Genomic DNA, 17,776 nt, shown 5'->3' with positions numbered 1-17,776 from the left:
CAATATGGCCAAACAACTAAATACTTTGAACGAAACAATGAATAAGTTAGTAGGCCAAATATGTCAACCGGCTATACCTCTTGCAAATCACTTTCAAACTAGGACAATTGTGGGATATAATCCCTCAGTCCTAAATCTGAATCAAGGGATAGAACCACTTTTTGGTCCCTCTACTTTAAACCAAGGGGGTACTGCAGTGCCAAATCAGAACAATGGTAGTGGTACGCCTAACTTGGGAGGTAGTCCAAACATAAGAGATAATGTCCTAAACAATGGACAGCACAGCCCACGTGTTAATGAGGGAATAGATGTTCAGGCTAATGGTAATGGCCCTAATTATGGTAATTTTGTTGCCAATCAAGGACCAAACATCAGGCCTCATGCAAATCAACCGATTAATCAGCCTGTAGGAATTCCAATGATCCCATCGTCATGTTGAGGAATCAGATTATGGAAATCGTACAGGATCAGATGGCTTTTGGGGTGCATCCCGTCATTAGGCCGACGTACATAAAGCCATATCCTGATTGGGTAGACCAAGCATATCCATGGCCTAGAGGGTACAAAGTGCCAGAATTCTCGCTGTTTACCGATTTAGGAGAGACGTCTACTCTAGAACACGTAGGGCGATTCACATTGCAAAATGGTGATGTAACCGATTACCATAAAATGAGGCTTTTCCCTAGTTCGTTAACAGGAGTAGCTTTCTCCTGGTTCATCAACTTGCCAATGAACTCTGTTCAAACATGGCAACAATTGGAACAGTTATTTCATGCTCAGTTTTACAAAACTGAGTCTGAAGTCACTTTGGCCGATTTGACAAATCTACGTCAAATGCCAAACGAATGGGTAGAAGGTTTTCTCCAAAGGTTCAAGACAGCAAGAAGCAAGTGTTTTGTTCCTCTGCCCGAAAAAGAATTTGTCAAAATCGCTCAGGGTTGCTTGAGCTTTGATTTAAAAAAGAAATTCCAGGACAAGGAATTTCCTGACCTTTTCCAGTTGAGTGCGAATGTGATTAGGTATGAACGACTGATAAGAGATGAAGAACAGATGAAAAATTCTAGTAAAGGGACTTATTACAAATACCCAAATTTTGATGTTCATACCATCAGTGACGAGTCATACGACCAGGCCGAAATGTGTTTGACCGAATTGGTCAAAAGAGATACGTATACTTGTCCCATAATGGCCAAGCCTAGACCATCGAGCAAAGATGAGCCCATAAAAGATGGAAACATAAAGGCTAGAACGTTCTCGTTCGATGTAACCATGGCTGACCTTATATTTGATAAATTATATAGGGATAAGCAAATAAAGTTGAGCGATAAGCACAAATTGCCAAACCCTGAACAAATTAAGGGTAAAAAATATTGTAATTGGCATAATGCATGGTCACATTTGACTAACAATTGCTTGGTTTTTCGCCATGTATTGCAGGATGTCATTGAATCAGGACGAATTACGTTCGATGATAAGAAGAAGATGGCAGTGGATGAAAATCCTTTTCCACAGACACTTGGAGTGAACATGGTGACGTCTGGATTCAAAAACAACTTGCCAAAATTCAAGTTCGTCGTAGATGATGGAGAAGAGGATCCTAGACCACATCCCAGTGTCTTTGAACGAATCTAGAGGAAAGATCCAAAAAAGGACGAAGGCGTCCTGTGTACAAGATGTAAAAGAGAAATGGATGGCAATATGGAGAAACCAGGTATATGGCAGCATCCCCATCGCCCTACCTTCTTCCCAAACACTCAGCCTGGTAGAGGGCGAGGTACATCATTCTATAGAGGATCGCCTTTTGAGAGGCAGTTCAGGCCAACAGATAATGGAAGAACATTCAGGCCGCAACCTTGTCGGCCAAATGTATGGCATTCATTCTAGTATAATGCAGGAAGGGCAATACCCTTCGATGAGATGACTAGAACCCAACAAAGGTGTTTCCAACGAAATTATGGACGGATGATGAGGCAGCAACAAGGAGTGCCACATCCTAAAGCGCCTAAACTACTCAAAGTAGCCAATCAAAATATCCTCAAAGATAGTGAAGAGACCGGTACAGATGAATCAATGAAGGAAATGCCAGAAACTTCTTCTGGGAGATCAAAGTTTGAGCGGGACAGAAGGGATGGAGAAGATCCATATCAGCCCCTTACTATCCAATTCAGTACGTTGCCTCCTATCGTGGCCAATAATTACTTACTGGCCAATGAATTCAAGAATAAAGAAAAAGAAGAAGAGAGGGAGGACAACGAAGGAGAAGCTTGCGTGCTGGTATGTGAAGAAGGTCAGACTTCTAGAGAGGCCTACAACGATGAAGAGGACGGCGGGATGACAGGCATTGAAGAAGAAATCAACCTAGAAGCAGAGAAAAGAAAGAGAGGAGTATCGCGCAATACTCTGTTGAAGCAACTACATTGAGAGGGAGTTCACGAAGTGGACTTGTTGGGAGAACCATATGGTCATCCTTTCGATTTCTACGTACTATACGGGACACCCAAAAGGAAGAAGAGAGTGCCTCACTCTGAAAAGTATGGGTCACCTCCAAGAATAATGCCCCCTCCCACAGGTTGGGTAACTGATGAGGAAGCATTAGAAAAAAGTAAGAAGGAAGTTTAGGAGACAGAGGATTAGTGCGATATACTGCACGTCGACTTATCACAGGGGGATAATTCGATAGAAAACAAGCAGGAAGTAGAAATAGAGGCTGTCGAAAATGTTATTTTTAAACGGCCAGCCATGAAATTGACTAAACACTTGAGGCCGTTGTACGTTAAAACTCTAGTTAAAGGCATCCCAGTGGCAAAAGTGTTTGTCGACAATAGAGCAGCTATAAACACCATTCCATCTAGGATGATGAGGAAGTTCACAAAGACAGAGGTGACATGATTCCTACAGAAGTCATCTTTACGAGTTTTAATGGGGGAACAACTTCAGTTAAGGGAGTTATGCCATTGGACATAACTATAGGGACGACTACTAGAACCACTGTCTTCTTTGTAATAGATGGTCCTACTAGTTATAATGTGCTACTAGGAAGAGATTGGATACACGGAAGTCATTGTATACCCTCATCGCTCCATCAATGCCTGATCTTTTGGAATAACAAAGGTGAAGCAGAGGTGGTACAGGCCAATCATAGGCCTTTTGTCGCAGAAGCAAACTCGATGGAAAAGTTCATGTACGAAGGAAACTATGGACCTGTCAGGGTAGTGCAAGACGGAGAAGAAACTCAAGTTGTCGCGCAAAGCGAAGAACCATTCTCAGTGAACGCACTCACTGAAATGTTCAAACAGATGAGGTCAAATATAGTGGCCCTAGAAGAGCCAATAATTAGCAAAAGAATAATCAAGGAGTCTTGAATGGATTCTAAGTTACAAAAGCAAATGGCCGACATTCAGGCCTTCAAAGCCAGACTGATGGCTTTCAATAAGGAATGCAATGACAAGGCAAAAGAAGAGACAGCCCTAAAAGCGCTGAAGGACAAATTGGCAGTATTCGAGTTAGAACAAAGCATTGGCCGAGAAGTCAACAAGGTGGACTGTTTAGAAGAGGAAGTACTTACAAGGGAACTGGATGAGGAAGTGATGCGGATCGTCAAACCTGGATACGCTCAAGCACAAGAACCTCTGATCAAAGTAAATATTGGCAATGAAGGAGAAGATCGTCCAACATTCATCAGCCAGATGCTCGATCAAGAGGTTCGTAATAAATTAATCGCTTTGCTAAAAGAGTACAAAGATTGTTTTGCTTGGGAATATGAACAAATGCCTAGTTTAGATAGAGACTTGGTGGAACATAGGTTACCAACTAAGCCTATCTTTAAACCTCATAGGCAACCTCCTAGACGTTTTGCTCCCAATGTACTCCTTGAAATCAAGGAAGAGATAGAGCGATTATTGAAAGCAGGTTTTATTAGAACAGCCAGATATGTCGAATGGTTGTCCAATATCGTGCCAGTACTAAAAAAGAATGGTAAACTAAGGGTGTGTATAGACTTTAGGAATTTAAACATAGCTACACCCAAAGATGAATATCCAATGCCCACGGTGGATTCTTTAGTAGACTCGATTGCCGGACATGTCATGTATTCTTTCATGGATGAGTATTCAGGATACAATCAAATTTATATAGCTGAAGAAGATATACACAAAACTGGCTTTAGATGCCCTGGGTCTCTAGGATGTTTTGAATGGGTAGTTATGCCTTTCGGCCTAAAAAATGCAGGGGCAACTTATCAAAGGGCAATGAATTTAATCTTTCATGATATGATAGGCAATTTTGTTGAAGTGTATGTAGATGACATAGTAGTCAAGTCCATTAAAGAAGAGGACCATTTCGAACAGTTAAGATATTCGTTTGAGCGAATGAAGCAATATAAACTAAAGTTGAATCCCTTGAAGTGTGCATTTGGTGTTAATGCAGGGAATTTTCTTGGTTTCTTAGCACACAAGAGAGGGATTGAACTTGATAAAAATAAAGCGAATGCCATTTTAGAGACCAAACCACCTAGCAACAAAAAAGAATTGCAAAGGTTTCTAGGCCAAGTAAACTTTTTAAGACGCTTTATTTCTAACTGTGCAAGGCGAACTAAAGTCTTTTCGTCGCTCTTAAAGCTGAAAAATTAGGACGAATTCGTCTGGAAAGAAGAACATCAAAAGGCTTTTGAAAGCTTGAAGATATATTTATCAAGTCCACCAGTGTTGGTGTCACCAATCCAAGGACGGCCAATGAAAGTGTATGTATCGGCTGAAAAAGAATCAATAGCTGGAATGGTCGTACAGGAAGACCAATTTGGTGAAAAAAGGGCAATTTACTACTTAAGTAGACGGTTAACAAAATGTGAATGTAATTACTCTGCTATCGAAAAATTATGTCTGGCATTGTATTTCACATGTACAAAATTAAGAACTTATTTACGGCCCGTAACCGTTTATTTAATTTCTAAAGTAAATTTAGTCAAGTACATGTTCTCGTGCCCTATTTTACACCAAAGGGTAGGCCTTTGACACTAGCTTTATGTACCTCAAAAAGCAGTCAAAAATCAGGCTTTGGCTAACTTTCTAGCCGATCATCCATGCCTTGACATGCCTGAAGAAATTGAACTAGAAATCAATTCGTTCGAGCTAAAACCTTGGGTATTGTGTTTCGATGGATCAAAAACCTCTAAAGGTGCACGAGTAGGAGTAGCATTGATTAATCCTTTAGGGATTTGCTACAAATTCGCATTCACTTTAGACAGAATGTGCACCAACAATCAGACCGAATATGAAGCCTTAATTGTAGGCCTAGAACTAATGATAGATATGGGAGTAAGAAATGTGATTGTTAGGGGCGATTCTCAATTGGTAATCCACCAATTGATTGGTGATTTTAAATGCCAAAGTGATTCCATTATAAGTCAATATGAGATCGCCCAAGAATTGTTGGAAGAATTCGACCAAGTAGAACTTCAATGCGTTAATAGGATATATAATGACGTGGCAAATGAGTTAGCCCAAATGGCCTCAGGATACTCAAAGGTTTTGAATTGGAAGTCTACTTGTGAGTATGGAATCATATTACCCGTGACTCAAAGAAGGACGAGAAAGATTGAACTTCACTACATACAAGATGGAGATGCAATGGATTGGAGAATAGATATTAAAAGGTTCCTTAAGGAGCCTAATGGAGGGATTAGTAGGAGAATGAAGCTGTGTTTGCTGAACTATACACTAATAGATGAAGAGTTGTTTAAGAAACGCTCTGATGGTGTATTACTGAAGTGTGTAAGTTTGCAAGAAGTCAAGACAATCATGGCTGAGGTGCACGAAGGGATATGTGGATCTCATCAAACTGGCCAAAGGATGAGATGGTTAATTATTAGGAGTGGATATTTCTGGCCAAAGATGGGAGAACTATGCGTTCAATATGCAAAGAGTTGTTTAGCATGCCAAAAGCATGGTCCAATACAAAGGGCGCCAGCACGAGAGATGGCACCTATTATTAAACATTGGCCGTTCAAGGGTTGGGCAATAGACCTGATAAGGAAAATTTATCCCCCATCGTCCAAGCAACATACTTTTGTTATAGTTGCAACCGACTATTTCACCAAATGGGTAGAAGCGATACCTTTGAAAGAGATCACCCAGAAGAACATTATAGAATTTATCCGTGATCACATCATTTATAGGTTTGGAATTTCACAAACGTTGATGATAGATCACGGAACATCTTTGAATGGGGATCAAGTGAACCAATTTTTGAGCGAGTTTGGGGTTAAATTAGTAAACTCCACACCATACTACGCTCAATCCAACGAGCAAGCGGAATCTTCTAATAAGATTCTAAAAAATATCATCAGAAAGATGATAGATGAAAATGCCAGAAATTGGCACGAATGTCTAAACAAGGCCTTATGGGCTTATAGAACATCACCTCGATCAAGTACCAAAGTTACTCATTTCCAACTTGTTTATGGACAGGAGGCCGTTTTGCCTATGGAAATCAACGTGCAATCGATTAGAGTGTGTTTGCAACATAAGTTGAATGATGATGAGTATGCCGAATCACTAGTTCAAAATTTATTGGGGTTAGACGAATTAAAGTTGGACGTCTTAGATAGATTGCAAGTTCAAAAACAAAGAATGGCTAAGTTTTATAATAAAAAAGTCATAGCCAAGTCGTTCAGTCTGGGTGAACTAGTTTGGAAGACGATACTCTCTTTGGATAGCAAGGACCCAAAGTACGGGAAGTGGTCGCCCAATTGGGAAGGACCATACAAAATAAACAGTGTATTGCCCAATGGAGCGTATCACTTGGAAGATTTAGATGGCACCAAGCACGTGAGATTCATTAACGGCAAATATTTGAAAAAATATGTTCCTTCTTTGTGGGAATGTGAACAGATAAAAGCATAATCAAAATATGTTGAACGATTAAGGATAACAAGGTCAGAGCGATATACGTTCAAATAAAGTCCTTTATTATCAAACGTTCGTTACAAAGATGCGAAAATACAAATAATGGATGCTCTACAAACTACAATCAAAAGTAAGCTAATCTCCCGGTTTATCGCTGAGTAAGAGGGTGGACTAGCCTCACACCGCCTTCCTAAATGCATCGCTGCAATGGTGGGATTGCCGAATAAGAGGGTGGACTGGCCTTACCACCTTCCTAAATGCATCGCTGCAATGGCGGGCAAAAAGGCTGAGAAGCACTCCCAGCAAGCAAACTGAGAAGCACTCTCAGCAAGCAATGTGGCCAGCAAGCATCCCAAAAATTGCCTTCTATCATCGACTCCTTGTAAAGGACAAAGAGACAATGGGAAGAACTTCGATGGTAAAAACTTTGCTGCTGGCCAAAAAATATTTTCTATACCTCCCACACCAAAGGTGACATCAAGGCAAATAGTAAAATGGGCGGACTAAACAATCCATTTTTATACTTGCGTAAAATCTCTGATTTTACATAGAGTGTAGTGAGATCTTCCTTCGATTGTTGTATTCTGTGTGAATGATGAAGAAATCTGAGTGATTTCTCTGTTGTATCATTTGGTGGTTTTCGAAGGTGTTGTGGGCTGAGATCTGAGTGAATCTCTGTAGATCTGTTGCTATACTTGAAAGATGAGTTTTATTTTCATCTCTCTGAACAATCTGTAAATCTATTGCCTCGTTTTGGCTGTTTAGTGCAACTGAGCACAATCCAAATCTTTGCTCAACGGGGGATGTAGGCGATAAATGTGGTCGCCGAACCTCAGGGGCTTAGGCCAAAATAATTCCTTTGTATTCTTTTAATTTTCTGCAATTTATTTCTGTTCGATTGAGGTTTTCTTATTTCTTGATTTTAATATTGTGTGGTCCTGCCTTAACAAAAAGATTAGATAAGGACCAAAGAAAAGTTTTGCTTTATGTGACTTACGTGGCCTACAAGATTATGATGATGGTCGGAATGGCGAAATTTCCAATTCTTCCTGCCACACACTATCTCTAGTAAAAGCATTCCAAAACTGAAGACGTCAGATTTCACCGAGAATTTCCCGTCAACAATGTATTCTGGCGACGACATATAGCCACTACATGAACCTCAAGTTAGGTTCCAGACACCGTAAATCCATATTTTAATTCACAGAAGGGGAGTTAATATAGAACTTACTGAGCACCAACTACTCGCTTTGTTTTGCTTTCAGTTTGATCACACCAAAAGCTCTTGCCAACCCGAAATCAGAAATCTTGGGATTCAAGTCACTATCTAGTAAAATATTGCTACTCTTAAGATCTCTGTGAATGATTCTCAATCAAGAGTCCTGGTGAAGTTAAAGAAGTCCTCTCGCCATGCCCATAACAATCTCAAAGCGCTTTTTCCATGTAATCAATGTTTTTCAATGCTGATCTACAACAAATTCATAATATATGGACAATTTGGTGATTTGAAAATGCCCATAACATTAATCTAATGGGAAATCAAGAGAGGCAATTCACCGAAAATGAAATGGTCCAAGCTTTTGTTAGGCATATATTCTTAAATTAGCATCCTTTCATCTTCTTCAAGGCAACATCCCAAAAGCCTGACAAGATTCGGGTGTTGAAGTTTGGAAATCAGAATTACTTCACTCCTAAACTCTTGAAGACCTAGTCCAGAATTCGTTGAGAGTCTCTTAACCGCAATTTCTTGCCCTGTTGGTAATTTACCCTGTACATTGTTCAAAGGGTGCCATGAGGCCGCTGCTTACTATCAATAACCATAAAATCATTCAAAACTTAATTTTCTTACCTTGCACGCGATTGCAAATCCGCCTTCTCCAAACATATTTTTTAATGAGAAGTTCTCAGTTGCATTAGTAACTGTACTCAGATCAAACATTGGCAGCTCTATATCTTTCATGTCGATATTAAAAGCTGTCAGCAGTTAGTTGGATAATGATAGGAAAACCAGTTAACTTAATTAAATGAGATTTGCAAAGTTCATACACCTCTTTTCGATTCTCTCTTCTTGATGAGACGTAAGATCAAGAAGCCAAGGATAAGCATTCCACAAGCTAAAGATATGACCAAGATCAGCACCAGTCTTGTCTTTTAATTATCATCTGATGATCAGAGAGATACTTAATTATAGGAATGCATCTCAATAACTACATTATATTAACACTATTATATTGTTGTCATTACTTATTTTCAAAGTGAAATATATTATGGGAGAACAATATTATGCTTGATCATCATTTCAACATATAAAAATATTGCCCTAAGATAACTTGAATGAATACACAGACCAGGCTGAGATTACAGTAGCTGCACTCTTTGAAGTCTGATAAAAAATGAATTCATATACTTACTGAGTTCGGAAGTAGCTATTCGTATATAGATATATTGTGTTTTTCTTTCAGAAAAATCTTGAATATCTATCAGATCCACGAACCACATGAAACAACCACTACCACCTTCACAAATATCTGAATTTGCTTAAGCCATGCAAGAGCAATTCTTCAAGCATTTTGCCCTACATTCTTTTAGAGTCATGCTTTTCTTTAGTGAATTCTTAAGAAGATCTAGCAATTGCACGCCTCCCAGCTTTAAAATTTTAATGGAGTCCTGCAGGCAACTCAATGGAATCCTCCTCACACATCCACTGGACCAGTAAAGTACATCCCATTCACTCTGTGATTTAGAAACAAATCCGTGTAAGCACTCACAAATTGGACTAGTCTTGATTCTACAAATGCTATTAGCTCCACATACTCCATACTTGTCGCACCGATTATTCTGTGTTGAATCCAAAACAGTCGATGAGGATACCCCCTTTTTCAGTAGGTAACTTTGGACTAAACCTAATGGATACGCGGTAAACATGATAAAAAAAGAATTGTTGACAATCTCATTCATAAAGTACAGTTCTTTATTATTGTAAACAAAAATTTGTTTGAAAGCCAAATCCCAGCCATAAGAACTGTTAGACATCATGTTATCAAACGACCTCCCGGGCGATGATGAAAACCAATTTTATCAGTCGACATGAATGACTGAACGATAATTCAACATCGAATAATGGATAAACCGACCAAACGTTGCTTTACCTATTGGATGACTAATACTCTTTGTGGCTTGTTGTTTCTTTCCATTGGGACTTAACCCTAGTCGAGCCTACTTACCATATTGTGACTTACCTTAAGTTGGCCATATAACTAATATATATATTGGAGGTTAAGCTCTTCTCCTCACCCCGTTTTTGATTGAACCCGAGAGGTAAAGAGAAACTGCCGCCTTCTTCTTCTGCCTTCTTCTTCGTGATTTGTCTTCCCTACCAATTGCTTGAGCCTTTGTGACTCTTACCTGTGTGGTATCCATCCTAAGTGTGTGGTTGAATCAACAAGCAAAAGAGGAAATAGCAACCGTAGGAGAGTTGAAGCCGGCGGTTCGATCATCTTAGATTTTGGTGTTGAATTCGATGTTTAATGGTTAACTGAGCCCGAAAATCACTTTGTGCAGCTTAAGGAAGATCCTAACATCTGGTATCAGAGCTTGGGTAGCAAAAATTGGCTCAAACTCGGCTGATTTTCGGACTTGAACCTTAGAACCCGAATCTGAAAATTTCCAATTACTCACAAAACAAAACTCGGTTGGACAAACGGAGGCCATACCCATCACCAGCAGGTCGAGGCGCTCCCGGAGAGGCGGCGCGTGGACGACTGTCCGGTGACGCTGTCTTCAGGTAACTTGCTTGTTTCGATCTCCTGAACGCGCTGATATACTTTGTTTTGTGTTTCAGGTTACACAGAAAAAGTTGGACGATTTTGCCCTTTGGTACGACGCCGACTGAAATTCAACAGCAAGCTCGTTTTTCTCCACTCTACGGACTCAGATAGGTCTGCTCTGGTAAATTGGCTTAATCCATTTAAATTCAGCAATATCAAGATCATCGTGTGGGGTGATCATTAGGTTTTGGGGTTACCGTGAAGGGGTAACCATTGCTTGTGCTAGAACTAGGATTACTTGCATTAATTGAGTGTTTGTTCTTTTGATTTAAAGTGCTTGGTATTTCTTGGTGGACGTAGCGTTTAGGTTCACTGTTACTTTTGCTGAGAATTAATAAGATATTACCTTATCACGCTTCCCAATACTACTTCGTGTGATTTAATTAGCGTTTTAACAATGACAACACATAATTTTGATTTGGGAATTTTTAATGGTAAAGGGGACTTCTCTATCTGGCAACAAAAGATGAGAGGCATACTAGTCCAACAAAAGGTGTCAAAAGCCATCGAAGGCAATTTTGCACCTGATATCTCAAAAGAACAAAAAGAGGAAGCCGATGAGCTTACCTATACCTCAATAATATTATACTTTTCTGACGCTGTCTTAAGAAAAGTGGGAAAACTAAAAACCACCAAAGAACTTTGGAGAAGACTAGAAGACTTATACTTGCTTAAATCTACACCGAATAAACTCTACCTACTCGAACGATTCTTCAGCTTTAAAATGGATCCTTCAAAGGATCTCGACGACAATTTAGATGTATTTAACAAATTAGTGCAAGATATTGTCAATTGCGACGAAGTCGTGTCTGAAACCTATAAGGCCATTATCTTGCTCAATTCAATCCCGGACTCTTATAAAGAAGTTAAAAATGCCATTAAGTATGGTAGGGACACGTTAACACCTGAAATTGTCGTAGATTCTCTTAGGAGTAAGGAAATGGAAATGAGGGCTGAAAAACAGGATAGGAGGAGTGGAGAGTTACATATGATGCAGGGTAGAACACAATTTAGGCAAGCTAGTCATGATGGATACCAAAGTAGTGGCGAATCAAGTAGTAATAGTTGGAAAAAGAAGGGGAATGGTAGACCTAGATCAAAGTCTAGAACTAAGGGTAGAAAATGCTATGGCTGTGGAGGCACAGGGCATTTTATAAAAGACTGTCATAAAGAAAAGGGAAAACAGAAGGTTAAGGAAAGGGATGAGGTAAATGTGTTATCCTCTACCTCCGATACCAAAAACGGTGAAGTCTATGTGATCACTAGTCCATTCGCATACACTACTGAATTAAATCTAACTACTAATTCTCACATTCATGAATGGATATTAGATTCTGGTGCGTCTTTTCATGTGACATCTGAAAAGAACTGATTTGAAAACTTGCAAGAATCTAATGATGGACAAGTAGTTTTGTGTGATAACTTAGCCTATACAATTGCTGGAATTGGAGACATAAAGATAAAATTTAACACAGGCTTTGTGTACGTGTTAAAGGAAGTTAGATACATTCCGAAATTATCTAGGAATTTGATTTCAGAAGGAAGACTTGAGAAAGACAACTTCACCGGTAAAATTGAAAACGGTATGTTTAAAATGATGAAGGGTGCGTTAATCTCTATTAAGGGAATCAAGAAAAACGACATTTACATCACTACTGGGGAAGTGATTAGAGGATTAAACTCCTCTATCTCTTCCGCCAAAATCGATCACACACATACGTGGCATAGTAGGCTTGCACACGTAAGCATTAAAGGACTTAAGCTATTTAATGAAAAAGGTGCATTTGGTAATGACTGTGTGTCTGACCTATCGTTCTGTGATCATTGTGTGCTTGGAAAGCACCATAGAGTGTCGTTTTCCACCAGTACGCATAACGCTAAAAGCATGCTTGAATAATAGTGCATTTTGATTTGTGGGGTTCTGCTAGTAATCTCACATCGGGTGGGAATAGGTATTTCCTATCTATCATAGATGACTACACCAGGAAAGTGTGGGTCTATCTATTGAAAGACAAAATTGAAATCTTCCATAACTTTAACAATTGGAAGAAACAAATGGAAAACCAAACTAGCAAGAGGATCAAATTTTTAAGGACAGATAACGGCCTAGAATTTTGTAATGCTAAATTCGATAGGATGCGTAAAGAAAGTGGAATAATAAGGCACAAAACGGTTCCTTATACTCCCCAGTAAAACGGGGTATCAGAAAGAATGAATAGGACCATACTAGACAAAGTGCGCTGCATGATGTTAAGTTCTGGGGTTCCTAAGTCATTTTGGGGTGAAGCCGTTGTCACTGCCTGTTATCTAATAAATTTGACTCCATCGGCTGCATTAAATGGTGATACTCCACATGAGAAATGGTCTGGAAAATTGGGTGACTACTCAATGCTTAAAGCGTTTGGCTGTGCTGCCTTTTCTCATCAAAGTGAGGAAAAGTTAGAACCTAGAGCCAGGAATTGTGTCTTTCTAGGATATCCCGAAGGGGTTAAGGGCTATAGGCTATGGGATAGAAGCCAAAAAGGAGTTAAGATCATCGTGAGCAGGGATATCACATTTAATGAGAATGAGATGCCTTGTCTAAAGAACGAAACCGAACCTATAAGTGAAACTGAATCAAGTGAAGAAAGAAATCGGTTTAAGGTGGAGTTAGGAAAATTTAACACATCAGTACCTAGTACTTCAAGTGAGGTGGAGATTCAGGTCCAAGAACCTGAAGAAGAAAATGAAGTAGTGATAGAAGAGCATCCTGAGGAAGAAAATCCATTAGCTAACGATAACTTAGTTAGAAATAGAGAGAGAAGGCAAACGAGAGAACCTAGGAGGTTTGGGTATGAATCTGAATTGGATTTTGCATACGCTAGTTACGAAGAACTAGTTGATAGGGAGCCAGAAATTTTTGAAGAGGCTATGAATATTGGTCAATCTAAGGAATGGCTTGAGGCTATGAAAGAAGAGATGAGTTCTCTAGAAAAGAATCAAACTTGGGAGTTAGTACTGAGACCTAAGAATAAATCAATCGTTGATTGCAAGTGGGTCTTTAAGGTTAAGGAAGGTACTAGTAGTACAGAACCCTTAAGATTTAAGGCTAGGTTAGTAGCAAAGGGTTACACACAGAAAGAAGGTGTTGATTATAACGAGATTTTCTCACCAGTTGTCAAGTACACTACTATTAGTGTCATGCTCGCATTGGTTGCGCTCTTTGACTGGGAACTTGAACAACTAGATGTAAAAATCATTTTTTTACATGGAGAGCTTGATGAACAAATCTTTATGAATCAACCAAAAGGTTTTAAAGACAAGTTAAAACCTGATTATGTGTATTTTCTGAAAAGAGCCCTATGCGGTCTAAAGCAATCACCTAGACAGTGGTACAAGAGGTTTGACTCCTTTGTACTCACTATAGGATTTCAAAGAAGTAAATTCAATCACTGCCTGTACTTTCAACACAACGAGACTGATAACAATTATTTGTTTTTGTTGCTCTATGTGGAAGACATGCTTTTAGTTGGATCATCTCCTAAGTGGATAAACAATATAAAAGCAGATCTTAGTGGAGAATTTGACATGAAAGACCTAGGAAAGGCTAAAAGGATTCTAGGCATGGAAATAGAATGAAATAGGTCAACTTCCATCGTATTCTTGCATCAGTCTCCATACATATCAAAGGTGTTGAAAAAGTTTAATATGAGTGACTGCAAACCTGTCACGTTGCCTCTTGCAAACTATTTTGTTCTATCTAAAGAACAAGCTCCCTACAATGAACGTGAAGTGGAATACATGAGTAAAATTCCATACTCAAATGTGATTGGTTCCATAATGTATTTGATGGTTTGCACTAGACCGGACTTAGGATTCGCTATTAGTACTCTCAGTAGGTACATGTCTAATCCAGGTCCTGAACATTGGGAAGCATTAAAGTGGCTTTTAAGATATTTGAAGGGTACAAGTGACGTAGGTCTAAAATTTAGTGCTAATAAAGAAGGCGTAAAATTAAAGGGTTTTGTAGATGCTGACTATGCAGGAGATAGGGATGGTAGGAAATCAACTTCCTCTTACGTATTCACCTTATCAAATTCGTGTGTTAGTTGGAAATCACAGTTACAACACATAGTTGCACTATCCACTACAGAGTCAGAATATATTGCCATCACTGAAGCAATTAAAGAGGCTCTATGACTTAGAGGTCTACTTCATGAACTGAGTGTCTTGAATGAGTATGTGGTTGTGTATTCTGATAGTCAGTCATCCATACATCTATGTAAGAATCCTGTTTTTCATGAACGCACTAAACATATTGATGTTAGGTTACACTTCATTAGGGATATAATATCACAAGAAGTAGTAAGACTTGAAAAAATTCACACAGTATAATCCTTCAGATATGGGCACGAAAGTGCTGCCACTGGTAAAGTTTAGAAGTTGCAAAGAGCTTCTAAATATCGGTACAGGTAAATGATTTCAATTTTATCGGTTTTTCTGTTAGAGGTGTCACTAATGGAAAAACGTTTTTCTTTGCAGGTCCTTTGACACCAAGGTGGAGGTTGTTAGACATCATGTTGTCAAACGACCTCCCGGACGATGATGAAAACCAATTTTATCAGTCGACATGAATGACTGAACGATAATTCAACATCGAATAATGGATGAACCGACCAAACGTTGCTTTACCTATTGGATGGCTAATACTCTTTGTGGCTTGTTGTTTCTTTCCATTAGGACTTAACCCTAGTCGAGCCTACTTACCATATTGTGACTTACCTTAAGTTGGCCATTTAACTAATATATATATTGGAGGTTAAGCTCTTCTCCTCACCCCGTTTTTGATTGAACTCGAGAGGTAAAGAGAAACTGCCGCCTTCTTCTTCGTGATTTGTCTTCCCTACCAATTGCTTGAGCCTTTGTGACTCTTACCTGTGTGGTATCCATCCTAAGTGTGTGGTTGAATCAACAAGCAAAAGAGGAAATAGCAACCATAGGAGAGTTGAAGCCGGCGGTTCGGTCATCTTAGATTTTGGTGTTGAATTCGATGTTTAATGGTTAACTGAGCCCGGAAATCACTTTGAGCGGCTTAAGGAAGATCCTAACAAGAACCACTAAATTCAATTCCATTCCATGGCCCTGACCGGTAAATCGTTTCTGATCCCTTGAGAAGAACAAATTGAGGCATCCCAATATTTTCGAGTCGAAAAGTAACGTCTCCAGGAGAGGGGTCACTAACATCTTTCCATGATGTTAAATACCTGTTTGTGTCGGTGCTCCATCCGAATTTCATGCCTGGTAAAAGCGTATCAGATGGGTAATTAAAGCTTTGCCATATATAGTTTTGTGTGGTATCATCTTCTCTTCTGAGTACAAGGTTGCCAGTTTCCAATAGCTATGCCACTGCTATTCAAAAGAACGAGATCTCCATTAGGGGTAACTGTTAAAACACCAGATGAATTCCTTAATGGGATTTCCCTGTTTGCAATGCACACAATGATTTTTGGGAATTTCTTGTACCATATTCCTATGTACCATTTGCCAGAAATACTGAGTGAAAAGTGTTGGAATTTTGTATCGAAAATTGATTGTGACCAATTTTATTAAGTGGAATTCTTAATTTGGTTAATGACAAATTAGTCAAATGTAATCCACTTAATACTTGAAATTGTTGGAAAATTGTATAGAATATTGTGGAATATTCTAGAAATATATGGATGTGTCTTTTCATATGAATGATCATGACTCTTGGTTTGTGTATGATTAATTTCCAATAATTGTGTTTCTTAATGTATAAAAATAAATTTTAAGAGATGAGTCTCTTGGTATGGTTCTGTCATTTGGCATATCTTTCCAACTATTATATATAGACTCCATGCGTTTCAATTTTATCAACAAAAAAGAAACTCAACTCATAATTCCATATCATTCCATTTTATGTTACACTTTGGTTTTGCATAAAACATTTGTATCAAAGTCATGGTTTTGGTAGAGAGAGAACTAAGTTCTAGTTCGTTGGTCTAAGCCATTAGGAGTGTTCCTATGGCTCGACTTGGTCATTGTATTTTGGGAGATGATTACCAAAAAATCGTTAGCACCAATGCGGAGCAAATTCATCTTAAGGACAACATGTCTAACACTTGCCTCGGCCGATCGCATCACTCGCATCTCACCTTAATTCTTTCTGATTTCTTTCTTCATATTTGATTTCAGAAAAGTAATAACATTCTTTTAATTTCATGTAGGTTTGAAATAAAGAAAGGAAATGATTGAATCTATCGTTTCATCTTCTCAAATTCATTTCGGTAAGACGAAATTGCATTTCGACTTCGTGAACATAAATGGCATGTTTGTGAATATAATGTACACAATATTGATGTAATTTTCCAACAAAAAGAAGCCTAATTCAAAGCTTTGGCCTGAGGAGACCAAAGTCTCACCGTAGGTGATGGAGACATTTGAGCCCAATGTATCAGCAGCACTGCAGAATCCCGAGAATAAAGACGAGAATAATGTGAAATAGTAAGGAAGATAAAATCTCCATTGGCATGTTGCAGAAGGTTTAATTATTCCACTTACATTATCAAAAGTGATAAACAATCATAAATTAATAGCAGTGTTTGATTGTAAAATGTCTACTATACAATTTTAAATATATTTTTTAATAAAGGAAAGAAAAGACACATCTCTCAATTATTCGGTATTCCGCAGTTAATCAATGAATAATTGATTCCTAAATTCGTTGTATTCTCACAACCACTGTGTTTTTAGGTTCGTTCTTTGCTTTCACTTATTTCACCCTTCTGTCTATATATATGTATAGTAGCGCAAGCATGGGCTATGCTTGAAGTTCCAAGTAGAAAGCTACCCATTGATACGTAATTATCCTGAAGGACTTAATATATTGTTTTTGTAAAATTATTATTTTATTTTATTTTTTTGAACTTTTTCTTCAAATGTGAACAGTAATGTATGAACGATGTTGAAAATAGACTATGATCTACAATTGCTTAATAAGACAATTTTAAGAAAATTACAATTATAAGTGTGCTTTTTCTCATGATT

At 38.6% G+C, this 17,776-nt stretch overlaps 1 protein-coding gene and 1 long non-coding RNA gene across 2 annotated transcripts; both read right to left on the bottom strand.

Annotated features, from left to right (window-relative positions):
• Positions 1-8,765: 8,765 nt before the first annotated feature.
• LOC111394778 lies at positions 8,766-9,919 on the bottom strand. Its single transcript, XR_002702706.1, has 3 exons — positions 9,314-9,919; positions 8,951-9,064; positions 8,766-8,855 (listed from the first exon to the last, which is right to left on the bottom strand). It is a non-coding gene; the product is annotated as an uncharacterized LOC111394778 (long non-coding RNA).
• A 5,893-nt stretch (positions 9,920-15,812) lies between these two features.
• Positions 15,813-16,879, bottom strand: LOC111394284 (S-locus-specific glycoprotein S6-like). The gene is made up of 3 exons (XM_023020038.1): positions 16,793-16,879; positions 16,086-16,224; positions 15,813-16,006 (listed from the first exon to the last, which is right to left on the bottom strand). The coding sequence occupies exons 1-3, from the start codon at positions 16,877-16,879 to the stop codon at positions 15,813-15,815; spliced, it is 420 nt and encodes a 139-aa protein (XP_022875806.1).
• Positions 16,880-17,776: the final 897 nt, after the last annotated feature.

The sequence above is a fragment of the Olea europaea genome, chromosome 5 (assembly GCF_002742605.1).
Source record: "Olea europaea var. sylvestris chromosome 5, O_europaea_v1, whole genome shotgun sequence".
NCBI lineage: Eukaryota > Viridiplantae > Streptophyta > Magnoliopsida > Lamiales > Oleaceae > Olea > Olea europaea.
This window is presented reverse-complemented; position numbering and strand designations above follow the sequence as displayed.

What these genes read in the sequence shown, in the direction of transcription:
- LOC111394284 (XM_023020038.1), bottom strand. Translation starts at nt 16,879, where the DNA reads ATGCGAGTGATGCGATCGGCCGAGGCAAGTGTTAGACATGTTGTCCTT. An exon ending in TTGGTGCTAACGATTTTTTG is followed by an intron (nt 16,225 to 16,792) that starts GTAATCATCTCC and finishes ATATGGTACAAG; the next exon opens with AAATTCCCAAAAATCATTGT. An exon ending in TATTGGAAACTGGCAACCTT is followed by an intron (nt 16,007 to 16,085) that starts GTACTCAGAAGA and finishes CGCTTTTACCAG; the next exon opens with GCATGAAATTCGGATGGAGC.